The 27511-nt window shown below is 39.5% G+C and overlaps 1 protein-coding gene and 1 pseudogene across 1 annotated transcript in view; one reads left to right on the plus strand and one right to left on the minus strand.

Annotated features, from left to right (window-relative positions):
* Positions 1–18419: 18419 nt before the first annotated feature.
* METTL8 (methyltransferase like 8) overlaps positions 18420–27511 on the minus strand; it is a 170112-nt gene continuing 161020 nt past the window's right edge. The window contains exon 11 of the mRNA XM_027591530.1: positions 18420–19060. Coding sequence (XP_027447331.1) covers positions 19050–19060 — 11 coding nt within the window. The 3' untranslated portion in view covers positions 18420–19049. The remainder of the gene's footprint in view (positions 19061–27511) is intronic.
* LOC113921016 lies at positions 18783–19135 on the plus strand (annotated as a pseudogene).

Genomic DNA, 27511 nt, shown 5'->3' on the forward strand with positions numbered 1-27511 from the left:
CACAGCTGTTCATAACATTTCACTTTCATGGAGTAATGCACATTGTTGGTATTTCACAGGAACTGTCATTTGAAATGTCTAAAAAAAAGTTTCTTCTGTAATTTTGGCATTTGTTGAAATGAGATATTGTGTACACAGAAATCCAATGAACAGAGCAATGGAATGTGCATTTGATATTAGTGAGGCCTTCATATTCAGGGGAATGTCAACATATTTTCTGTATTTTTGTTCAGTAAAACAACCAAGTGCTTTATGGAAACTGCAAAAGAAAAATACCCACAAATAGATAGAGCTATGCTATATTTTGTTACTAAGATACATACAAAAAGATTCTTATTACACACCAAGAAATACAACTGAAGGCAGGAAAAATTGCCAAATCCCTTGTAAGAAATAAAAGAATTTCAGTGGTGAGAGGCTAGTTTAACTAATGCCTAAGTCATCCCAGACTATTGTTAAGGCATTGTGTATAGTTTAGTAAGATTTTTCTTTCTTAGGGGGCGCCTGGGTGGTTCAGTCAGTTAAGAGTCTGAGAGTCTTGATTTTGCCTCAGGTCATGATCTCAGGGTGGTGACTTCGAGCCCCACCGTTGGGCTCTGTGCTCAGCACATAGTCTCCTTGAGTACTCTCTCTTTCTCTCCCTCTGCCCCTCCCCCTGCTCATACTCTCTCTCTAAATAAATAAAATCTTTTTTAAAAAAGGTTTTTTTTCTTAGATGTATATAAAATAATGACACAGCTGACAATAATAGCATGTTATATTTGATAAAATATGGTATGTATTTTTCTCTGTTTGATTAAGAAGGGAAAGGGAAAATCATAGAACTATGAGATAGCCAAATAAATGGAAAAAGTAGAAACTCTACCAAAGATAGGAAGTAGGAGATGAGAGTCCAAGAGAGGGTGGAAAGATGATGGATTAGCCACATGCTCTAAAGAGGGAGGAAGCAGTACAATCTCTATCGCTTGTCTCCATGGAAATGAACTTTTAGGGTTTTTGTTTGTGTGGGTTTATTTTTATAACATTTTATTATTTTTTTTAAGTAGGCTCCATGCCAACGTGAAGCTTGAACTCACAACCCTGAGATCAAGAGTTGCATGCTCCACTGACTGAGCCAGCCAGGCCCATCTCCATGGAGATGAACCTTTAAGGGGTCTATTATTTCTAAGGCCTAGTAAGACTTATCCAGTTTCCCTATAATGCTAGAAGACCAGGACTTAATACTCAATACATAATCGGGACGTGATACTGGTTTATATAATGCTAACCAAGCAAACAAAAAATGAATACATTATTTCAGGAAAAGAGATCACCTTGCAAGAAACTAAAATCTATGTGAAAGTGCAGATGAAAAGCCTCCTTGATGTAAAATCTAACTATTAAAAAGGGGTCTATCTTGGGGCACCTGGGTGGCTCAGTCGTTAAGCGTCTGCCTTCGGCTCAGGTCATGATCCCAGGGTCCTGGGATCGAGCCCCGCATCGGGCTCCCTGCTCGGCGGGAAGTCTGCTTCTCCCTCTCCCTCTCCCCCTACTTGTGTTCCCTCTCTCACTGTCTCTCTCCCTGTCAAATAAATAAATAAAATCTTTAAAAAAAAGGGGGTCTATCTTACCAAAGAAGACATACAGATGGCAAATAATCATAAGAAAAGATGTTGAGCATCATATTTCATTAGGGAATTGCAAATTAAAACAATAATGAGATATTATGGGATGCCTGGGTGGCTCAGTTGGTTAAGGAGCTGCCTTCGGCTCAGGTCATGATCCCAAGGTCCTGGGATGGAGCCCCACATCCGGCTCCCTGCTCAGCAGGGAGCCTGCTTCCTCCTCTGCCTGCTGCTCCCCCTGCTTGTGCGCTCTCTCTCTCTTTCAATCTCTCTGACAAATAAATAAATAAAATATTTAAAAAATATATAATGAGATATTACTACACACTTATTAGAATGGTCCAAATCCAAAACACTGACAACATCAAGTATTGGTGAGGATGTGGAGGAAGGAACAGGAACTCTCACTCATTGCTGGTGGAGATGGAAAATGGTACAGCCATTCTGAAAGATAATTATAGGTTTTTTTTTTTACAAAATTAAACACACTGTCGCAATATAATCCAGAAATTGTGCTTCTTGGTGTTTATCCAAATGAATTGAATATGTATGTATACACAAAAGTCTGCACACTGATGCTATAGCAGCTTTAGTTATAGTTGCCAAAACTTGGAAGTAACCAAGATATCCTTTAGTAGGTGAATGGATAAGCAAACTGTGATACATCCAGACAATGGAATATTACTCAGCACTAAAAAGAAATGAGCTTTCAAACCATAAAAGACAGGGGTGCCTGGGTGGTTCAGTCAGTTGAGCGTTTGACTTTTGATTTCAGTTCAGGGTCATGAGATTGAGCCCTGCATAGGGCTCTGCACTAGGCAAGGAGCCTGCTTAAGATTCTCTCTCTCCTTCTGCCTCCACCCCCCAACGCTGCTTGCTCACTCTCTTTCTAAAAAAACAAACAAATAAACACCCCCCCGAAAAAAAAAAAAAAAACATGAAAGACAACGAGGTGGGGCGCCTGTGTGGCTCAATTGGTTAAGCATCTGTGTTCAGCTCAGGTCATGATCCCAGGGTCCTGGGATAGAGTCCGGCGCTGGGCTCTCTCCTCAGTAGGGAGCCTGCTTCCTCTCTCCCTCTGCCTGCCACTCCCCCTGCTTGTGCTCTCTCTCTCTGTGTCAAATAAAATCTTAAAAAAAAAAAAAAAAGACATTGGGGAATTTTAAGTGCATATTATTAAAGCAAGCCAGTCTGAAAAGGCTATATATTGTATGATTCCAACTACATGACATTCTGGGAAAGGCAAAACTGTGGAGACAGTAAGAAAAGATCAGTGCTTGCCAGGGCTTAGGTGGGATGGGAGGATGAATAATCAGAAGAGAGAGGATTTTTAGGGCAGTGAAACTATGCTGTATGATACTATAATGATAGATTCATGCCATTAATTTGTCCAAAGCCATGGAATGTACAACACCAAAAGTAAACACCAAGGTAAACTATGGACTTTAGGTCGTAATGATGTGTCAGCATAGATTCATCTTTTGTTACGAAAGTACCACTCTGGTGGGGAATATTGATAGTGGGGGAGGTTATGCATGTGTGGGGACAGGGAGAATACAGGAACTCTCCGTACTTAGTGCTCAATTTTGCTGTGAAATTGAAACTGCTCTAAAAAAGAAAGCCTATTAAAAGAAAGGGGGCAGAGGGAGGGGAAGTATTCTGATGACAGATGATTTAGGTTTGAATAACCTTGGAAAATAAAACTATAAGTCAACTAAATTGATAATTCAGGCTCTCTGACCTGGTCTGAAGCAGTCTATTTTCTTTCTTTCTTTTTTTAATTTGTCTCTCAGAAAATTACCAGAAAAGTACAATCCCAGGAAAATATAGAAATTAATATTGTTGCAACCTTAGGAAGGTGTAAGAACAAGTATAGAGATAATTTTTAAAAATGAATTGGGGCACCTGGCTGGCTTAGTCGGTAGAGCATGTGACTCTTGATCTCAGGATCATGAGTTCGAGCCCTGCATGGAGTAGAGAGATTACTTAAATAATGAAAACTTAAAAATAAAAAAAGAAAAAGAAATCTTTTAAAAAGTAATAATAAAATAAAAATGAATTGAACTCATGATGTTGCTCTTTTAAAATTATGTTTGATTGTCACTGCTGTTCAAAACATTTGAAATATTCTAAATAATTCTTTACATTACATTAAATTTATAATTAAACTTTAAATCACTGAAGAGAATCACTGTTAAAATGCTTTCAGAAGGGGCACCTTGGTGGCTCAGTCGTTAAGCATCTGCCTTCGGCTGAGGTCATGATCCCAGAGTCCTGGGACTGAGCCCCACATGGGGCTTTCTGCTCAGCGGGAAGCCTGCTTCTCCCTCTCCCACTCCCCCTGCTTGTGTTCCCTCTCTTGCTGTCTCTCTCTCTGTCAAATAAATAAATAAAATCTTAAAAAAAAATACTTTCAGAAAACTGATTTTCTAGTTTTGTTTATTAGCTATGTAAAGCTTAGGGCATGAATGACATTACAGGAGTAGAGAGAAATCCCTTCCATGCTTCAAAGCCCATGAGACTTCAAGAAGCCCCCAGATAAGTACAGATAAAACGCCCTAAAAATGCAGATCCTCCTGGAACAACACAATCAACTTTGAGAAATTTATTTTAAGGGAATAATTAAAATATGAGTTGAAGGTAAAGCTGTAAGGATATTCATCATAGTGTTATTAAGTGTAGCAAAAGTGGAAACAACTTAAATGTTCAAAAATGAGGCATTTGATAGTGATAAACATCCAAAAGTTTGCAGCTCATCCTACCAGGGAGGCTGTGAAAAAATTAGCTGCTACTCACAAAATGGTGCAGCCCTTATGCAGGGCAACTTGGCAGCGTCTACCAAAACTACAAAGGCATTTTGACTCAGCAATCCCACTCCTAGGAATTTATCTTAGCAATACACCTGTAATTGTAGGAAATGACATATGTATAAGTTTATTCTTTGCCCCTCCACGTGTAACAGAAAAAGATGAGAAATAACCTTCCCTAGAGGACACAGGTTACATACACTATGGTTCATTCACACAATTGTATGTTTTGTGGCTGGAGGAGAGAATGAGGGTGCTCTTGCAGTGCTGATAATGGAGAGGATCTAGAAATGCATTAAGTTAAAAAAAAAAAGAAAGAAAAGGTGCAGAGCAGTGTAAACAGTGTGTTCTCTTTTGTGTAAAAAAGCAGGGGAAATAAGAATGTATATTTGCATTTGGTTTTATTTGCATAAGAAAACACTGGAAGGGACACAAAAAACTAATAAAAGGAGTTACTTATAAGGGAAGGGGGGTAGGATAGGAGTGAGACTTCTTAGTGTTTACCTTTTCTATACTGTTTTGATTTCCAATTGCATGAATGTATTTCTTATTCAAAAAACTAAATTAAAAGTAGAATTGCTAACTAAATCATGATGTGTTTGTACGACAGCATACAAATTAATGATCAAAATTGATGTTATAGATGTTTAAATACATAGAGAAATATTCAAAATACATAATGGGTAAGAAAAGCAGGTTATAAGAAAGTAATATGTAATCCTATAATTTGAGGAATTATATTTACTTCTTTAGGATTGCCTCCTAAAATAATAACTCAGTAAAGTGTCCCTTTTTAAGTCTATTTGTTGACACCCTAACTCCCAGTACCTCAGAATGTGACTGTATGTGGAGACAGAGTCTTCAAAGAGGTAACTAAGGTGAAATGAAGTCATGAGAGTGGGCCCTCATCCAGTATGACTGATGTCCTTATAAGAAGACATTTGGACACAGATACGCACAAAAGGAAACCTATGTGAAGACACAAAGAAGGTGGCCAACTATAAGCCAAGAAGAGAGGCCTCAGAAGAAACCAACCCTACCTACATACACCTTGATCTTGGACTTCTAACAGAATTATGAGAAAATACATTTCTGTTGTTAAGATACCTGGTCTGTGGCACTTTGTTATAGCAGCCTTAGCAAACTAATACACTATGATCCACATTCACAAGATTTTCAGGAGCTTGTAGCCATTGGTGATGTATGACAATGCCTGTTTCATGCCTTTTACTAGCTAATTAGGTAAGTCAAAATACAATACCATGCCCTAATTTGCATTTCTTTTCATTTTCTTTGTATTAAAAAGTCATATGACTGTTCTTCTGAATTTAAATGTCATTCTACTACCATGATCTGTGAACCAATTGATTATTCTTAGATGAATGAAGCTGTGCTGGAGTGTGGGATGACCAAGGTGCATATTTATAGTGCCCCCCCCGAGGGTCAATATTGTTTCCTTTATGTGTAGCAGTCCTGGCTGGGCCACTCCACTCCATCTCTCCTCTCTCCAACACCCAGGCGATTGCTATTTTTCCAGCTTTTAAACCAGTTCTCCCATAGACCACACTGAGGCAAGTATAGACCACACCGAGGCAAGTATGTGGGACAAACAAGTATTTCAATCCCAGAAATAACCAGAAAAATCTCCATAATGAGCCCATCTAGTGGGCTGAGCACCACATCAACAAAGACAATTCACCTGTACAAGAACAAAGTAAAGCAAAGCTTATATTGGAACCATCTAGGGACTAAACTAGGATGCTTTACGCAGAAGAACTTGCTGGCTAATTAAGTTGAGGCAAGGTTAATTCACTGACAATGTCATGAAATGTAAAGAGGGAAGCTGGGAAGTGCTAACAGGAAATAGTTTTTTTGACTTACCAGCAGGAGAAAGGAAGCTGCATTTGAACCCAAATGCATCCCAGAAGCTGTTGAGTAATTTCACCCAGCAGATATATATAGCCGGGCCTACCAGGGAGAGCAGTTATGACCAGCCAGCACCAAAGGCACTTCTAAAGACAAGTCTATCTCATAAGATCTTTGTGGCGACCTCCTTTGGGCACACGAAAACCTTACTTCTGGTTGATATCTCTACTTCCTGCCCCATGTTACATTCTTAGAAACAAAAAGTGCTCTGAAGACAGATGTTCAACAATTCAGAGAATTCAAATCTTACACAATGGCCAGGGCCTGCCACACAGTATGTATTGCCACAGAACATTTCATGCAACAAAAATGTAAAATATTGTTTTATTGCTTACCTGGCTCACTTTATGTAACAGATTTTGGTTGTAAGAAGCCTTTTGGTTTTCACCACAAATTATTTCAAACTGTCTGTCATGGTAAATTCACTTCCTCTTCCTTTTTTGCACAGTTAAACTCATTTAAGATTCCACAGTGTGGTTACCCCAGATTTTAACACATCAGAAATATAACATCTAAAAATACTTCATTGATGTACATACCGAAGTTTAATTTTTCAATATTGTTTTCTGATGGGGGAAACAAAGGCAAAAGAAAAATTAAATTTCCTTACTACTTACAGCCCACTGACAAGTCTTTGAAACAGGCAGAGTGACCTTCCTCTGGGAGCCCAGCTGTCTAGATGTTGACACTTTGCTAAGGGCAAAAGGCAATCTTAGCCTGACCCCCCAGGATCCTGCGAGTCTACTTTAAATGTACAGAAGTTTCCTCTGGAAACTTCCTTTATCCCTAACCCCCAAGATCTGTTAATATTCATCCTCCAAGCTTATGACCCACCGATATACATCTGAAGGGTCTCATGACTGAGTTTTTACTGAACAGCAATAAATTACTTTTCCTAATAATACCTAGCCCCCTCAGAGTCGTGGAAATCCTGTTTCCAAAATATCTTGGAAGCTTGTGCTGCCCCTAGCCCCCTCCCAACCTGAAAGTACCACCCCTCAAAAATACCACACCTCAAAACCCCAATGCAGGGCACCTGGGTGGCTCAGTCGTTAAGTGTCTGCCTTTGGCTCAGGTCATGATCCCAGGGTCCTGGGATCGAGTCCCACATCGGGCTCCCTGTTCCGCGGGAAGCCTGCTTCTCCCTCTCCCTCTCCCCCTGCTTGTGTTCCCTCTCTCGCTGTGTCTCTCTGTCAAATAAATAAATAAAAAATCTTGAAACAAAACAAAACAAAACAAAACAAATCCCAATGCAGCTCTTTCTGCCCACGGGTCCTGTTCCTGTACTTTAATAAAAGATTTCTCAAGAATTCTTTCTTGGCTGTCAGCTCGGTACCCCAACATCATTTCCACTGACCACTCTTAGTCCAGTTTTCTACATCACAAACATATCTGGTGATATAGGAGTTAAATGGATCTTCCTTTCCCTTTTCCCCTCAGTTTAAAGCCTGTCTAACAAGCTTTGCCAGTTTGGAACTCCAGAAATTGTTTAGCATCTGCATAAGTTCAGCCTGGCCAGAGGTTGTGTTTTATCATACAAAACCATTTCTGGTTCCCTCCCTGCAAACTCCACTCCTCCTAATGCTGCCTTCTTGCCACTTGAACCTAATATCCCCAAATTTCCTGAGGTCTCTTGGGTTGATATTATCTTTAAATCTTGTAATAAGTCCCGATGTTTGATTTTATCATATCTTTTCTTGCCTGGGTACGTTAATATGTTCCCTCAAGCGAATAAGAGACATCCTATTAGACTTCCTTTATCAACATCAGTGTGGTCTAAGGGAGAAGGATTCAGAAGCAGGAGGTAGAAGATTTCAATTCCAGCACCACCTCTTTTTATAACTGGTTATGTGACCTTGGAAAAGCAATTTAAGTCCTCTGTTCTTCTAGCATGTAGTTTCCCCACTGTAATAAATATTATAAATCCATTCTGTCCTCATCACTTTTATCATCAAAGAACATTTATCAAATTCCTACTTGGTGATGGCCCCTTGCAGGGTGAGGCAGGTAGTCAAGGCCCCTGCTAGTCAGGTGTCTAAAGGCAGAGCATTCCAGCTTCATATGAGGCTTTGTTCAGATGAGCCTCTTATGAGCATTTGTTCACAAAGTTTACTGCTTTGGGGGGAATAAGAGAAAAACACACAGTAAAACCCTTTTTTTAAATAGCCAAATTTATTTAATATTTTTAAAAATCTATCCTTAAGATTATCCCTAATATTTTATTTTGCTGTAAAAAATATAACTTCTTTTATGAAATTGTGGTCATAATAGATGCTATTTTCTCTTTCTTTCTTTCTTTCCTTCTTTCTTCCTTTCTTTCTCTCTCTCTCTCTTTCTTTCTTTCTTTCTCTTTTTTTTAGTAGGCTCTATGCCCAGCGTGGAGCCCAACTGTGGGGCTTGAACTCATGACCCTGAGATCAAGACCTGAGCTGAGATCGAGAGTCAGATGCTTAACCAACTGAGCTACCCAGGTGCCCCAGTAGATGCTACTCTCTAAAATTGGACTCACCAACATAAAAAAAAAAAAAAATTCTTTTAAAAAAATGTTTATCTCCAAAAATGTTGCTAATAGTTGAATTCCAAGTCCAAGCTCTGGACTGAGCCATATCTCTCTTGAGAAAGGGTTTGCATCCTGCCTCTAACAGCCAACATCCTCTTACAGACTCTGTGGTGTGGTTTTAGAACATTCTAAGCTGGTGGTCATTGGACAAACTGGGGCCTAGTGTCTGCACTGCCTTGTAGTGTCCATGCAGTGTGGGTAAGTCCTTTAACCCTTTTGCATCTCAGGCTCCTCATCTGTGCAATGGAGTCAAGAGAGGTGTTGGGGAGGGGAAAATTTCCTCTTTCCCCTCTTATTTCTTTTGGCTGTTTGAATAATTAAGATGACATAAGACAGAATAACAAGAGTAAAACAAATTTAATTACATACTTACCAAGAATCCACCAAACCGGAGAGATTCCAAAGACAGCCAAAATAAGGTAAATAAGTCATCTTGAACTAGGGAGAAGTGGGTAGGGGTCTGGGGCTTCAAAGGGAAGGAAGACAATTCACAGGAAGATGAAGAAGAGTAAAATGTTTGCTAAACAAGTGTTTACTGGACTATACAGAACCAAGAGCACACAGAAAAGAATTTTAACAAGTAGATTTTGCTAAATTCCTCTCTGTCCACCACACCTAGCTCATATTATACTGTAGTTATGAATGGTCTGGAAGCCAGTCCTCTCTATAAATTCTTTTAGGCAGTTAGGAAAATGTCAAAGTTTCTTTCTGAGCCTTCTGTTTCTTAAATATAATCAGCCTAAAATGAGCCATGTGCCAAAGAGAGATTTTGGGGTGGTATATTTTGTTTCCCTACAGTGGTCACCTTTTATCCTAATATCCTAATGAATGACAAAGACTTTCTCCTTGACCTAACTGTACTCTGGCTCCTCTAAACTCTCAAGGCCCTGACCTTGGGCTCTGTCCTTCAGCCATTAGTCCAGTTTTAGCAAGAATCCTCTTGTGTCAATTTAGCAGAAAATCCCCCATCCCTAATATCTGATCAAATTCTTCATCCTCCTCCCTCAATACCTTATCACTCTGGCCTGCCTTCAGCAAGAATCCTGTTCAGTCAGTCTAGCAAGAATCCCATTAGCCTTGATGTTTTCTCTTAGTAATTTTCCATACCCTGATCCCCACTCTACTCTTTGGCTATACATCTCCACTTGTCCTTATATTATTCAGAGTTGAGCCAGATTTTTCTTCCCTGCTATAAACCCCAGTGTAGTAGTCTCCTCGAGTAAAATCGTCCTGTGTCATGAATAATTTTTTTTAAAGATTTATTTAGTTGAGAGAGAGTGCATGCAGTGGGGAGGGGCAGAAGGAGAGAGAGTCTTAAGCAGACTCCACACTGAGTCTGGAGCCTGGCATGGGGCTCCATCTCAGGACTCTGAGATCACTACCTGAGCTGAAAAACCAAGAGTCGGCCGCCTTACCAATTGCACCGCCCAGGTGGCCCAATAATTCTTTTTTTTTAACATGGGCATGACATGTGCATACGCATAGCTCTCTGTGCCCCCTTCCCTGGACACTAGTTGCAGTATACATCTTCACCCCTTTCACTCTCCCTTGGTAAGGCACATCTGGATGCCAGGTGAGTTAAATTAATGCTGCTTTGACAATGGTTTACAAACTGGAGTGGACCTCAGAATAACCTCCAGCACTTGTGGATCACAGGTTGCCAGGTCCTACCTAGAGCCTCCGATTCAGTAGGTCTGGGGTATGACTTGAAAATTTGCATTTCTCTTAAATACAAATGATGTAAATGCTGCTGGTGGTCCTGGAATCATGCGTTAAGAACTATGGTAAGAGAAGAACTTTGAATCCACTAGAATATTGTCATCAACCAATCAGTCAGTCAATCAGTCAAAAAGTGCACTCATGTGTAATAAGTTACTTTCTACATTTTGGGTTCACTGCTGAGTTAGCAACCTCTCAAGGGTCTTCCAGCTAAAAAAATTCTATGATGTTTAAGTGAAGCAAGACAATGAGCTCAACAGTTGAAGCCTGGCTCCCACTGCAGTCGTACCCTCTTTCAGTTCTTTCTGGTATCTCCTCCACCCCACCTGCCTGAAGACCCTAATCCTCAGTGTCACAGGGACCAGGGATGGCACACTGTGGTTTAGTTTCCTGCATGAGTACAGAACAGAGTATTCTCCTACGAGTCCTGGCAGTTGTGATGAGAATCCTTTATTCACCTCAGGCCTCTCTCTAAGGAGATCAAATCTACATTCTGACTTTTCTGGGGCTAAGGGAGGTCATTCCAGCCCTAGCAAATGCTGCAATTTGCTTTTAAGAATGTCCAAGACAGGTAACCACAGTGATGCATTGCCCTCAGGTAATTTTAAGTTGAAATCCAAAAGGAAACAAAATTTAAATTACATATCTAGGCTTTCCTAATAGTGATGTATTTTCTGTGGAGACATTTAAATCAGTTGTTCTTCAGAGGCTGATTGTCCAAAAGAAAGAAGAAATGCTTCTCTGGGGGTTTTGGAAGTCTATTGACTTTATGGGTCTGCAAGAAGCCAGGAAAGGAAACTTAGTAGCAGAGGGAGTGAGAAGTACGCTGGGCAGCTGCCCCTCTGGCCAGGTGCAGTTTCTCTTAGAAGGAGGCTCTGATAGGGGCACCTGGGTGGTTCAGTCAGTTAAACATCCAACTCTTGATCTCTGCTCAGATCTTGATCTCAGGGACACAAGTTCAAGCCCCCATGTTGAGCTCCATGCTGGATGTGGAGCCTACTTTAAAAAAAAAAAAAAAAAAAAAAAAGGAGGCTCTGATAAGTGCATTCACACAGTGGAACAATTTATTCCCTCAGGCTTTTTTACAACATACCCCTCCACCACACCTTTCTAATGGGAACTGATTATAAAAATAGTCAGTTCAGGCGCCTGGCTGGATCAGTTGGTAGAGCATGTGACTCTTGATCTTGGGGTTGTAAGTTCAAGCCCCACATTGAGTGTAGAGATTACTTAAAAATAAAATCTTTACGTGGGCACCTGGGTGGCTCAGTTGGTTAAGTGTCTGACTCTTGGTTTTGGCTCAGGTCATGATCTCAGGGTTGTGGGATCCAGCCCTGTGTCAGGCTCCATGCTCAGTGGGGAATCGCCTTGAGATTCTCTCTCCCTCTCCATCTGTCCCTCCCCACCACGCTCTTTCTTTCTCAAATAAAATAAAATAGTCTTTAAAAAAATAAAATAGAGGGGTGCCTGGGTGGCTCAGTCGGTTAAGCATCTGCCTTCAGCTCAGGTCATGATCCCAGGGTCCTGGGATGGAGCCTCACGTCGGGCTCCCTGCTCAGTGGGGAGTCTGCTTCTCCCTCTCCCTCTGCTGCTCCCCCTGCTTGTGCTCTCTCTCACTATCGCTCTCTCTGTCAAATAAATAAATAAAATCTTCTAGAAAAAATAAAAAAAATAAATTCATTAAAAAATAACAATAGTCAATTAATGGTTACTCATTTTTAATGAAAAAAGTTAACATGGCATATATGAAGGTGCTCCATGTGGCAGGTGTTATTATAAGGACTTTCCTCATATTAATTTATTTAATCCTCATAATGGTCCCATAAATACTATTATTATCTCTATTTTCCAGACAAAGAAGCTAAGGCACAAAGAATTAATTAATTTGCCCAAGGTCATATCAGTTAGTAAGAGGTAAAGATGGAATTAAAACCAACTCTGGCCTCAGAGTTGCGTTCTATGTTGCATTTTTTTTTAACAGAGAACAACAACTTTCTAGATTAATTAAATCCATAACTCAAATGTTTTATTGAACCATTTGACAATCACAATCTGTTATGGGTTGAATTGTGTCCCTCTCCAAAAAGATATGTTGAAGTCTTAACCCCCAGTATTACAGAATGTGAACTTTATTTTTAAAGATTTTATTTATTTATTTGACAGAGAGAGAGACAGCAAGAGAGGGAACACAAGCAGGGGGAATGGGAGAGGGAGAAGCAGGCTTCCCGCTGAGCAGGGAGCCTGATGTGGGGCTCGATCCCAGGACCCTGGGATCATGACCTGAGCCGAAGGCAGACGCTTAATGACTGAGCCACCCAGGTGCCCCACAGAATGTGAACTTCTTTAGAAATAGGGTCATTGCAGATGTAATTAGTTACTTCATACTGAAATAGAGTGGGCCCTTAATCCAATATGACCGGTGTCCTTTTAAGAAGGCCATGTGAAGACAGAGACACACAGAGATAACACCAAGTGACTGCAAAGATATGTATTGGGGATAGGCAGCTGCAAGACAAGGAATGCCAAAGACTACCAGCAAACCATCAGAAGCTAGGAAGAGGCAAGAAATTATTCTCCTACAGAGTTCAGAGGGAATGTGGCCCTGCCCCAACACCTTGATTTTAGACATTTAACCTCCAGAACTATGGAGACAATAAACTTATTATTTTAAGCCACCCAGTTTGTGGTTACCTTGTTATGGGAGCCCTAGGAAACTAATGCAGAACAGATACATTCTTTTCTCCACTTTCTTCACCTCTCCCTTCTAACTTTCAACAGGAATGCCCTAGACTAGCAGATCCACTTGGTAGGACAAAAGGAAAAATCTGAGTTGTTCATTCATTCTGAGCCTGCCTGGCATGATTCCCAGCACATGGTAGGGGCTTAATAAATGTTTGTTGATTGGATGGATTCTTCCAACATTTACTAAAGGACCACTCTTTGTCATGATTATCTAGAAATGGCACAAGTCCTAAAAATCAAGACTAGGTAGTTACATTCCTCCTTTCAAATCCATAGATGACTTGATAAAAATTAGCCACCAGAATGTCTTCCAACTATCCCTAACACAAGTAAAAATGACCGTTAAAATTTTGCTTCTGGGCCTTCTGGTTCCATTGATCTGTGTATTTTTGAGTAATGCTTCACCTCGTTTCCATTTTCTTGCCCTCCTCTGGTGGAGGTGCTAATGAATGGAGAAAGGTATGAAAAGCAGACAGCAGGAGGGAGAAGTACAACCCCAAACCTGATCATGAGGGCTTGGAAAATTGAGAGGACACCACTGTCAAACTGTAGAAAAAGCCCTCTGAACATATTTTAGACATTAGTATCTAATGAAGGCTCATAAAGGTACTTTTAAAAAGGTTTGCCCAAGACAAAGAATGAAATGATTTTTCTGAAAATAAATTTATTAAAGATGTTGAGTGAAAAGAGGAAAGTATATGTAATATAGTCTCATTTCTATAAAACAATGACAAAAATTCCCGTGTGTATATGTGTGTATAAAACTGTTTATGTACATACTGGGGGATAGTTGTTTCTAGGCATTGTCAATAAAGCTGGGTTTTCTGGTATTAGTTTTAAGAAATAAAGCATCCTAATTTATAAACTTACAAGATACTCACCCACTCACTCATACTCCCCTTCCCCAGTAGTCTCCCCATGAGTACTTATGGATTTCCACTGGTTGAGTTCCACATACTAGAGCCCCAAGGAAATAAATGGCATGGTCATCTATAGAAACTGTTGGAACATGCAGTGAGAATAAGAAATAAACTTTTGTTACTATAGGCTACCAAAATCTGGGGTCATTTGTTGCAACCACAGAATCTAACCTAACCTGACTGTTACAGTAATTATGCACAAGGCACAGGGCTAGGTACACATAGTCATTTTTTATTTTTTTTTAATTAAAAAAAATTTTTTTAGAGAGAGAGAGCGCATGCACACAAGTGGGGGGCTCAGAGGGAAAGGAGACAGAGAATTTTTTTTTAAGATTTTATTTATTTACCTGAGAGAGAGCAAGAGTGAGGGAGAGAGAGCACAGAGGGAGAGAGAGAGCACAGAGGGAGAGGGAGAGGGAGAGGTAGATTCCCCGCTAAGCAGAGAGTCTGACGCGGGACTCCATCCCAGGATCCTGAGATCATGACCTGAGCCGAAGGCAGACACTTAACTGACTGAGCCACCCAGGCACCCCAAGAGAGAGAATTTTAAGCAGGCTCCACGCCTAGCACAGAGCCTGATGCGGGACTCGATCTCACAACACTGAGATCACGACCTGAGCAGAAATCAAGAGTCGGACGCTTAATCAACTGAGCCATTCAGGTGCTCCCAAATAGTCATTTTAATAGAAGGAGGAAGAAGTATTAGGAAACTAAAATCTTGTTTGCTTTCACATAAATCGGTAAGCCATGAACAGAGCAGAAGACCTATTAGAAATTTAAAACTGGCCAAATTTTCTAAAAGGCTTCTGGTACTCAATTCTGATAATAATAAGGGCCAGTCTCTCTATAACAGAGGTTAAAACCCCAAGAGAAACAGAGTAACAAGGGTATGTTTTCCATATAAAAATCACTTTGCTGGAATATGAGGACTCCATGTCACTGTACAGATTTATGAAGAAAACAGAATTCTTAATAGAGCCTCGGGCATCTGCTCCTATCATGGAGGGGAAGCACTCCCAGAAGCAAGTAGACAACATTTGCCTAGAACCTGCTATTATTACACTCTGTGCATATGGTAGCTAAAAACTCATTAGTTCTATAATTCTGGCTGAAGTTGGCAAGCCACCTCCAGAAATATTTCATACAAGCAAAGTGACAGATGGCAATTTCCTTTGTTATAGGATGAACTGGTTAGGGTAGTGGTCACATGCAAGTCATCTAGATAAGAGTGAAACTACTCAAGTAATTTATCTGCAACTTCTGATAAGTCAATCTTCATAAAATTGGCCTCATTTTTGTCATCCAAGAACACATTATTGGTCAGACTTACATAATTTCTTTCAAATAGGATTAGAAAATGTATTTCAGTGGACACTGTGAGGTAGATACATAATTTGTAGCAACAAAAAAACAGAGGGTAGTCATTTTGTTCTAATTTCCCTCCACAGCTGCAGTTCCTTCTGTAAGGGCTGTTTGTTTTCCTCTCCAACATACCATCCCCAACCTCCTTCTTTTAGTAAAAATGTACTAGACAATAAAAACAGTATGGTACTATACAATAATACTTTTGAGGCTCCCTACCAACCCTCCTTATGCTTCAGGTAGAGCTGCCCCCACTCCCATCCCCACACTCTAAGTGATGAATATATGACCCAAACCTGGCCAGTCCAATTACTGCATCTCCTGGCCTCATGGTTTAGTCAGAGATGGATATGTGACCTAGCTTGGGTCAATGAGAGTCTTACTCCAGTTTTGGGCTGGAACTGTTAAGAAGGAGATATTACTAGGTCTCCTGGGTGACCCAGTCAGTTAAGCATCAGACTCGTGATTCCGGCTCAGGTCAGATCTCATGGGTCATGAGATGGAGCCCCACGTGGGGCTCTGCACTCAGCAGGGACACTGCTTGAGATACTCTCTCTCCCTCTGTCCCTCCCTCACCCGACTCTCTCTCTCTCAAATAAATAAATAAATCTTAAAAAAAAAAAGAAAGAATGAATGAAAAGAAAGAGATATTCTCTTTCCAGTGGATAGAATGCAAGCCTAAGTTGTTTTTGGAATCTTTGCTACCACTTCAGACAATGCAGGCATACAGAGGAAAGCAGAATCAAAAAGTTTCCTGGCTTCATTTTTTTGTGTACATGGGTCCAAATAATCTTAAAGCTACCATACCCTACACTTTTTCATTTACATGAGTCAGTAAATTTCCTTTTTTGCCTTAAGCCAGTTGGATATTTTTTTTCATTTGCAACCATAAGAGTTGCACTCTTATGGTTGACTAATGCACTCGCTATCATAGGAAAAACAGCCAGAAAAAAATATTATAGTCTTCCTTGGTCTTATCTCAATGACCCATTGAACCAGAAACACGAAACAAATAAACAGAATTTCAAATGAAATTTCTTCCCAATATAGTCCATTTTCCCAAAGAATCTCAAAGCATTTACAAACCTCAGAGAATAATACCCTGGAGTTGTACGAGGCACTCTTTGTTAGCAGAGTTAAGAATAACATTGACCCTTTCCTGAGAATAGTCTATGCGCCAAAAACCATACAAGGCATTTTATACCTTTACCTTATTTAGTATTCACAACTACTTTATTAGATTGGTATTATTATGCCCAATTTACAGATGGGGGAGTTGAAGTCAGAGAGGTTCATTTTCCTCAGGTGATTCAGCTTATACGTGACCTCTCCTGCATTTAAACTCATGTCTTTCTAGCCCAAAATCTGTCTTCTTCTAAGCAACATGGCCTCTTTTCTTATATCCATATTGACATTTTTGTCAATACCTCCCTACTTACCCTTCTGATTGGCCCTTCTCCTCCTGAGGTCCTAGCTGTATGGCCTAAAAATAGACACCTGACCTGGGCAAGGTAATTGTATTCACTCACTTGAGAATTTAAATATGGGACACAGAAGGAAGTTGCACTCAGTGGTAGATTCTTGAGCTGAAATGGCATATATGTTACTTGTAAGACATACTTTTCTAGCTTAGGGAACAACATGGTCTTAAATCTTTCATTTTTCCAATGATTTACTCAAATTCTCATGTTCTTTCCCAAGATCTCCTCTGTGGGGACTTCCCCCTAAGCTGTCCAAGACTTTCAGGGGCTTTCTTGATACAAAAGGATCCACCCTGTCAAACCTCAAAAATAAAGAACTTGAAATCTGATTAGATCACTACTAGTAATAGTCTTGTCCCCGCCACACAGCATTACACTTCAGTGTTGGTCTTGTGCAGGCTGATGGATGCTTGCCTGTCTTCATTAGCCCAGAGTCCCATGCTTGGCCTCCAAGATAAGAATTTTGTTGACTTGCATTCACATATTCAACACAATGCCAGGAGAGCTGGGTCTCACAGGGAATCCAGCCATTGGAATTTTGTGTTTAGTTCAGGTCACCAACTTAAACTCACCCTTCCCTCTCAGTGCCATCCTTTTGAGAAACTGTGGTGTCCTATTCTACCAAAGGGCAAGACCACATGGTTGACACTGATAGGCTACTGGACTTTAATTCTAAGAAAAAGTGGGTGGGTGGAGGTCTCTGTTCTCTTTCCCTGGAAGTCCCTTCCTCAAGAGAAAGGACGCCAATGACCCTGATATTTGCATAACTAAGTTGGGGAGCAGCATTCAAAGGATTCCTTTCACAATAATGAAATTCTGCTCCTGGATCAGTTACTTTCTCTACCTAAGAACACAGACACCTCTAAAAACATTTTCTAAAACTACGTCACCAGGCATCATGTGCCATCCTGGATCAGAGGCATGATGAGTTAGCTAGTAGAGGAAGCTGACTGATGAGCTAGAGAGCTTTCTGACTTTGCATAAAACTCCCTGTTCTACTGTGTGCAAGGTCTTGCTGTTCTTGCCTTTCCTTAGGTTTTGCCCAGGTTAGTGAAGTGCCATCTCTGTTTAGTAGTTCATGTTGCAGGTCAAATTTGTGTTCCAGGAAAATTCAACTTAACAGTACTAAAGGCTAATAAAGGGTGATTATTTTTATAATAATTTATAAGAAAAATTAATATACACTTCCAGAAGCTCCCCATCTAACACTTTATCCATTAACTGCTATCAAACACATTAACACTTCATTGCTTTGCATAAATAATAGAGAAATAATAAAAGACTGTGTAATCATTCTTAAAAGTGTTGGTGTTGGGCTTGATGCAAGAATTTTTTAATTATTCTATTCAGAATACCAAAATCAAGGGCTATAAAAACTTTTTGGTCAAATGGCTGGAATTAGGCAAAAGAGAAATGGAGCAGAGGATTGACTTTATTCTCTACTATCAAGTCTTCATGTATATCTGGAGCCAAAAGCAGCTGGGAGCCATGAAGGAGCATTTTATCATAGGCTTGATGGGCCTCTCCTTCCTAATTGTATAGCATTTATACACACTTTTAAATTATGAGATGTTTGAACTATACAGAAAAAATACAGTGGTTGGTGCACTGAGCTCCAAGGCTCCGACAGCTGGGGGCATCCCTTCCCCACCGGAGCCACCATGACGTGAACCTTCGAGGAGGACCACTCACTGAAATACAGATGCTGGAATCTGCAAAGATCTGAGCGAAATATGGCAACCGGGTTCCCGTGGTTGTGGGAAAAGTCTCAGGCTCTCAGACTGCCGACACTGACAAACGGAAGTATCTGGTTCGGTCTGACATCACGGTGGCTCAGTTCACGTGGATCGTCAGGAAAAGGATTCAGCTCCCTTCTGAAAAGGCAATCTTCCTGTTGGTGGATAAGACAGTCCCACAGTCCAGCATAACTACAGGACAGCTTTATGAGAAGAGACAAGATGAAGATGGATTTTTGTATGTGGCCTACAGTGGAGAGAACACTTCTGGCTTCTGAGGGCCATTACACAAGGCTAGGTGCACGGTGTGGCTTGTAAATTGCCAGCCCTTTGCAGTTACCAGACCTCTTCACATTGACCTATTAGTGCATTTGTAACTGAGTTTGTTTCTTAATACATTGGAAAGTATTGTTTCCTTAGATTAGTAAATTATCATACAGACTTTTCTTTCGAGTTTTCCTATTTGTGCACTGTCCTCATGGCTGTACTCCAGGGAACTTGTTCCTCTGAGGATCATATTTAATGAAGATATTTCCATATTAAAGTGAGGTAGTGATGTAGGAAAGACGTTAGGGTTCAAAGCCGATGGCCAAGAAAGAATTCATGAGACATCTTTGGTGCAAAAAGGAGGTTTTATGAAAGCGCAGGAACAGGACCCGTGGGCAGGAGGAGCTGCACTGGGGTCATGAGGAATGGCCCATTATATACCTTCAAGTTGGGAGGGGGTTAGGGATAGCGTAAGTCTCTAAGGAATTTTAGAAGCAAGGCTTCCAGGACCTTGAGGGGGCTAGCTGTTGGTGGGAAAAGGTCATTTATTACCATCTAATAAAACCTTAGTCATGAGACCCTTCAGATGTATATCGGTGGACCATATGCTTGGGGGATGATTGCCAACACATATCTTGCGGGGTTTAGAGATAAAGGAAGTTTCCAAAGGAATTTTTATATGTTAAAGTAGACTTATAGGATCCTGGGAGTCAGGCTAGGGTTGTCTTTTGCCCTTAGGAAAGTATTAACATTGAGGCAGTCTGTCACTCTGCCTGTTTCAAGGACTTGTCAATGGGCTGTAGGTAGTAAGGAAATATAATAATTTCTCTTCTGGCTTTGTTTCCCACATCAGGTAGATGGGGTATTAAAGTGAAAGGGAGGGGAATGATGCATTTCTCCTGGATTAAGTTTGAAGTGCTAAAGATGGCTAAGTATTAAAAGCACCCAAATTAAATCCTTAGCAATCAGAACACTTGCTTCACTAGATTTTGCCAACTGCCAATCATGTTGGACTGAGCTAATCTGTTTCTCTTTCTGAAACTATTAAGATAAATAATTAAGAATAAAACTTCCTCGGGGTGCCTGGGTGGCTCAGTTGGTTAAGCAACTGCCTTCGGCTCAGGTCATGATCTGGGGTCCCTGGATCGAGTCCCGCATCGGGCTCCCTGCTCAGCGGGGAGTCTGCTTCTCCCTCTGACCCTCCCCCCTCTCATGTGCTCTCTCTCTCTCTCATTCTTGCTCTCTCAAATAAATAAATAAAATCTTTTAAAAAAAAGAATAAAACTTCCTCTTATAAAGGGAAAGAAAGGAAGAAAAGAGAAAGAAAGAAAGAAAGAAAGAAAGAAAGAAAGAAAGAAAGAAAGAAAGAAAGAAAGAAAGAAAGAAAGAAAGAAAGAAAAGAAAGAAAAATACAGAGAATAATACCCAATAAACCCCCAAGATTTGACATATTTTAACTTTTTGCACTATTGTATTAGTTTCCTAGGGCTGCCATAACACATTACCACAAATTTGATGGCTTAAAACAATAAAAATTTATCCTGTCAAAGTTCTAGATGCCAGAAGTCCAAAATGAAGATGTCACCATGGTTGATTCTTTCTGGAGGCTTTGAGGGAGAATCTTTTCTATCTCTCTCTCCTAGCTTCTGGTGGCTGCCAGCAAACCAAGACACTATGTATCTTCTCTCCTCTCCTCTTCAGAAAGATATTCGTCATTGGATTTAGGGCTCACCCTGATTCAGGATGATCTCATCTCCAGATCCTTAACTTAATTACATCTGCAAAGACCCTTTTTCTAAATAGGGTGATATTCATAGGCTTTTGATGGAACATATTCTTTTGGAGGCCACCATTCAACCCGGTACAAATATTTACTTTAACCCTTACAAACAAAATGGTGTAGATATCATTGAAATTCCCTCCCCAAACCCCTTCTATCTATTTTGCTTCAGCCCCAGATGTAACAACTATCCTAAGCTTCACTAACATGTATACTCTAGTACTTTTACTACCTTTGTAACCACAAAGAACATGCAGTTGTTTATATACAGACATTATCCTTATAAAAGATTTCTATAAATGATATCATCCAGTACATTTCTTTTCCAACTTGTTTTTTTCACTGAACCTTAATATTTTAAGATTTACTTATGCTGATACATGTAGCTCTGATTTATCTATTTTGACTATGGTATAAATATCCCACAATTTATTTATCCAGTCTTCTGTTGAAAGAGATTTAGTGTTGTATAATTGGGGTATTATAAACTTTATGGTCATGATCATCCCAGGATGTATCTCCCTATCCCTCTACACATACATGTATGAGAATTTTTTTAGGGTGAATACCCTGAAGTGGAACCAATAGCATTTTTTTCCCTCTATTTTTCTATTCCTAGATAAATATTAAATGTTGTTCTAAAAGGTTTGCTAACAATAAGCTATAAACTGTCTGGGCCTCATTCTGTTTTGGGAATGGATTTTTTTAACCATAGGTTTTTTTTTTAAGATATTATTTATTTATTCAAGAGAGACAGAGAGAGAGGCAGAGGCAGAGGGAGAAACAGGCTCCCCGTGGAACTGGGAGCCCAATGCGGGACTCGATCCCAGGACCGTGGGATCATGATCTGAGCCAAAAGCAGATGCTTAACCAACTGAGCCACCCAGGCGTCCCATCACTATAGTTAAATTTATTTAATGATTATAAGTATATTAAAGTTTTAAAATTTCCTTTTTAGATAACTTTGGTCATTTACATTTCTCTAGAAAATTATCCACTTTATGTTTTTGTGTTTTCAAATGTTTGGGCTTATGGTTGTTTATAATAACACACACACACACTCTCTCTCTCTCCCCCTCTCTAAAAAAAAAAAAATAATAATAAATAAAAATAAAGGGGGGTGCCTGCGTGGCTTAGTCGGTTAAATGTCCAACTCTGGATTTGGGTTCAGGTCATGATCTCAGGGTTGTGAGATGAAGCCCCACGTGGGGCTCCCCTTAAGATTCTCTCTCTCCCTCTCCCCACCTTCTCTTTCTCTAAAATAAATAAATAAATAAATAAAATATATAATAACATGAAACTGTGGTTTTGTAAGGTCAAAAGGCTGAATATTGGCAATTTTATATGACTTAATTGACAAAATTTATTGTGGCTTTAAATTTTCCTTCTTTACCTGTAATTATAAACCCTTTCAATCTTAGTATCATTGTACCTCCTGTATATGTTTAATCACCAAACATTATTTTATCAGTCTTTTTTTTTTAAGATTTTATTTATTTATTTGACAGAGAGAGACACAGCAAGAGAGGGAACACAAGCAGGGGGAATGGGAGAGGGAGAAGCAGGCTTCCCGCTGAGCAGGGAGCCGGATGCAGGGCTCCATCCCAGGATCCCGGGATCGTTACCTGAGCCGAAGGCACATGCTCAATGCCTGAGCCACACAGGTGCCCCAATTTTATTAGTCTTTCAAAATGATTATCTCTTCATTTTTTATTTTATGAATTTCTACTTTTTAAAAAATTTCTTCTTGCTCCCTTTGAATTTACTCTGCTGTTGTTTTTCCAACTTACTGAATTGAACATGGAGCTATGGATTTCTTTTTTTTACTTTTTTTTTTTAAAGACTTTATTTATTTGATAGACAGAGACACAGTGAGAGGAAACACAAGCAGGGGGAGTGGGAGAGGGAGAAGCAGACTTCCCACGGAGCAGGGAGCCTGATGTGGGAAGAAATAGAAAGTCTGAACTTACCATTTATCAGTAAGCAGACTGAATCAGTAATCAAATCTCTCAACAAATAAAAGTCTAGGACCAGATAGCTTCATTGGCAAATTCCACCAAACATTTAAAGAAAAATTAATACCAATCCTTCTCAAACTCTTCAAAAAAAATAAGAGAACTGTTTCAAACTTATTTTATGAGATCCACATTAACCTGAAACCAAAACCTGACAAGAACACTATAAGAAAAGAAAATTACAGGCCGATATCCCTGATAAACATAGATGCTAAAGCCCTCAACGGAATATTAGCAAGCTGAATTTAACAATTAAAGGGATGTATTAAAAGAATTAGACACCATCAAGTGCGATTTATCCCAGGACCCTGGGATCATGACCTGAGATAAAGGCAGACGCTTAACCACTGAGCCACCCAGGTGCCCCAGAGCCATGGATTGTTAATATTTCTATTATCGGATACACATACATTTAAGGCTATACTCTCTCAGATGTATCCAAATTTTAGTAACTAATATTTTCATTGACATTTAGTTCTACATATTTTTTTCTATCTTAATTTTTCATTGAAAAGTAAATTACTTAAAAATGTACTTTTTAGGGGCGCCTGGGTGGCCCAGTTGGTTAAGCATCTGACTTTGGCTCAGGTCCTGGGATCAAGCCCTGCTTTGGGCTCCTTGCTCAGAGGGAGTCAGCTTCTCCCTCTCCCTCTGTGCTCTCTCTCTCTCTCAAGTAAATAAATAAAATCTTAAAAAAAAATAGGAGCGCCTGGGTGGCTCAGTCGGTAAGCGTCTGTCTTTGGTTCAGGTCATGATCCCAGAGTCCTGGGATCAGGCCCTTCATTGGGCTCCCTGCTCCACAGCAAACCACTTCTCCCTCTCCCACTCGCCCTGCTTGTGTTCCCTTTCTCGCTATGTCTTTACCTGTCAAATAAATAAAATCTTTAAAAAAATAAAAAAAGAAAAAGAAAAATAAATAAAAATGTACTTTTTAGTTTCTACAATACATGAGTTTATTTATTCATTTATTTGCCATATTTTTAATAATTCATTTCAAATTTTATTACTTTTTTTCAGAGAAAATATATCAATTTTTTGGAATTTCTCTTCTTTTATGGCCTAATATATGATTTGTTTTTGAAAGAGTTTATGTGTGTTTGAAAAGAATGGGCATGTTATCATTTTGATAGTAGAGTAGTGTTTTTATATGAAGCTCATAATTGTGTAATTCAAGTCTTCTAGAGGCTTACTGATTTTTTTTTGACTGATCTATCAGTTTTGGATAGATGTATTAAAATCTTCCACTACAATTTCAGATTTGTAAAATTATCTTGTGATCCTGTTCATTTTTGCTTTTTATATTTTGGCTTGGTTATTAGGCATATACAAAGCAGTTATTTTCTCTTCGTGCTTTTAAAACATTAATTCCTTTTGCCTCTGACCTCTATTTTGTTGTCTATCCAATTGTTGATCCAATGTAGGCAATCTGTCTTTCCTTTCTGTTTGTTTTTTAAAATGTTTCTCCTTGTCTTTAACATTCTGCTATTCCATTATGATGATTCTAGGTAGATTCCCACTTGGAAATCTTATAGAGTCTCAAGGCTGTAAAGGTGCTGCCACTCAACACTCACACCCTAGGGCCAATATCCTGGTTTAGTCTTACCCAGAGCTATTGGCAACTTTTGGATTTTACTACTCTGGCTTTGAGCTTTTGCTTCATTTCAAGAATTAATTGTTTTTTCTCACACTTTTTTCTTTATTAATTTCTTCCATTAAAGAAGGATTTAGTAAGGGCATCTGGGTGGCTCAAGTCAGTTAAGCATCCGACTCTTGGTTTCAGCTCAGGTCATGATCTCAGGGTCATGACATTGAGCCCTGGGACAGGCTCCACACTCAGCGTGGCGTCTGCTTGAGATCTTTACCCTTTCCTCTCTCTTCCACTGCACTCCTCCCCCACCCAGCTCTCTCTCTCTCTCTCTAAAATAAATAAACAAAATCTTAAAATGATTTAGTAATAGTTTCCCCAGCACTTCTTTGTGTTTATAGTGGGAAGAGGTGCTTTGTCAATTCTGTTGTCAATATTGAGGAATTAGAAGGGTCTGGAATCCTCTTACTCTTCTGTGAGATCATGAAGAAGCAATGAAGTTAGCTGCTTTCCACTGAGAACTTGGCATTGAGAATCAAGAAACAATATTCTTTCATCCAAAATCCCTGCATGACTTAGTATCACTGTAATTTAAAAATGTGACAACTTGTAGATAAAAATGTATAAAAGTAAGAGAGATGCTATTGTGAGAGGACATGTTATTATTCACACTTTATAGAGAAGGAACTGAGGCTCAGAAGTTAAATAACTTGGGGTGCCTGGCTGGCTCAGTTGGTGGAGCATGCGACTCTTGATCTTGGGGTTGTGAGTTTGAATTCCACATTGGGTACAGAGGTTACTTAAAAATAAAATCTTAAAAAAAAAAAGAGTGGTGCCTGGGTGGCTTAGTCAATTAAGCATCCGACTCTTGACCTCAGCTCAGGTCTTGATCTCAGGGTTGTGAGTTCAAACCCCGCATTGGGTTCCATGCTGAGCATGAAGCCTACTTAAAAAAAAAAAAAAAAGTTAAGTAATTTGTCCAAAGTTACAAGAACTGTAAGTGAAAGAACTGAGATTTTAAGCTATGATTCTGAGACCAAAGCACATACTTTCCCTACTAGTTGGTTTCTAGGAAATTGTAATCTTTATAACAAGAAGAGACATATTTAAAAGATAAATACTAAAGAATCAGAATACATTTAAGGGCTAAAGTGTATAGTACAGAAAAACTATAAAAGGAAGCTATCAGTGTGGTATGTGTATATATATATGTATATATGTATATATATGTGTGTGTGTGTGTGTGTATATATATATATATATATATATATATATATATATATATATCTTTATTCCTTTTGAGAGAAATGAAATAGCTGCATGCCAGCTGAATGCATTCCTCACAGATAGAATTACCTGTTGAGTACAGTTTTGGAGGAGCTCACCAGATGGCATTCCAAATGAGAGATACTCACATGGATTGTGGAGGTATAATGGCTTTCAAACATCTGTCTGTCTCTCTGGCAAATGATATTGCTTTGAAAGGTGGATTTTCTTCTCTCTCTTTTGAATGCTATGTCCACTTGTAAAGAGAGGTACATCTCCCTTATATTGACTGGATCTGTGTAGACATCTGATTGTGTGTGGTAGTTAACCCAGTGATATTGGATGATTCTGAGGGCAAAGGTGCTCTAGCTGATTTTATTGCCCCTAATATTCCCATTCTTATTTCTTCATAAGACAAAGGGATATGATTTTGCAAGCAAATATGCTATTTCCATGTAAAGTTGATGATACCTGATGTCCTGAATTTTAATTCTAATGTTTTTGGCTGTATATAACAGAAAACTCAACTAAAAGTGACTTAAACAGTAAGGAATTAATTTTTCCATAAAGGAGTTCTGGAGATAGAGTGATTTCCAGGTTGGTTAATTTAAGAGCCCAGCAGTGCCATCAAAGACTCTTTCAATGAAAAATGTGGCTCTTGACATGTTTTCTTGCTCCCATCCCCAGTGTGTTGGTTTTTGTCCTCCTGCTTTTCTCATCATGGTTCCAAGATGGCTGCCTCATCTCCAGGCATCTTTCCCTCATACAGCAATGTTGAGATATCATAAAGGGGCAGTCTTCCCTTGCAATGGCAGAAAAACCTTTCCCAGAAGCTGTCGTGGAAAAGTTTCTTTCAAGTCGTGTTTGCTAGAATTGCCTTACACATCCATTCCTAAACAATCAATGGCAAAAAAAAAAAAAAAAAAATGGAATTTCCACAACGGACTTTGCTAACAGAAACTTACTCTTTGGAGCTAGAGAAGGACTCCTTCACTGAGCACATGGCCACGATAAGGGTGAACCAAACCAGGGTTCTGTTGGTAAGGAATATTGGAGGGATTGGCTGTTGATAGGTAACTAACAGTACTTACAACAGTTAAATCCTGTTGGACAAGGGAAATGTGCTAACAGTTATTAGCTTGGCCAGTTGTTTGAAGAAGGGGGACTATCATTATTTAACCACCAAAGTGCTATGAATGACATTTTGGTTTTGACCACAAATATGTTATCCTTTTCAGTTCATGAAGCTTGAGTCTATATCTTAAATTTGTATAGTTTTATCTTCTCAAAAAAGCATTCCCCTCCTTTTTTTTTTAATCAAAATTTTCACCACTCCAAACAAATGAATCTTTTAGGCACTGCTAATCACTTTACCTCCTTCCCTAACCATAGAACTGAGCATGTGACTCAGCATGGGCGAAATATACTCATCTCTCTGGACACGGTGATTGGTCTCTGATGGGCACACAGCCCAGATTAGGTCAGTGTCTTTCTCAAGATTTTTCTAACTGGAGATGAAAGAAAATAATAATTTTTTCAGAGTTAGGGTAGGATTCAAACAGAATTATAAGCCTACACAGAAATGTAGCCATGATTCTAGATGCATAGTTATGGCTGGCTTGAAACAGTGAAAGCACATGCAGAAAAAAACAGAAGCAAGATATGGAGTGGAGAGAGGGAGAAAGAAAGGACAGAAACAGAGACATGGTAGCATTTAATTCCCAGAACCCCTCATTTCTGC

This window comes from Zalophus californianus, chromosome 3 (assembly GCF_009762305.2).
Source record: "Zalophus californianus isolate mZalCal1 chromosome 3, mZalCal1.pri.v2, whole genome shotgun sequence".
Taxonomy (NCBI): domain Eukaryota; kingdom Metazoa; phylum Chordata; class Mammalia; order Carnivora; family Otariidae; genus Zalophus; species Zalophus californianus.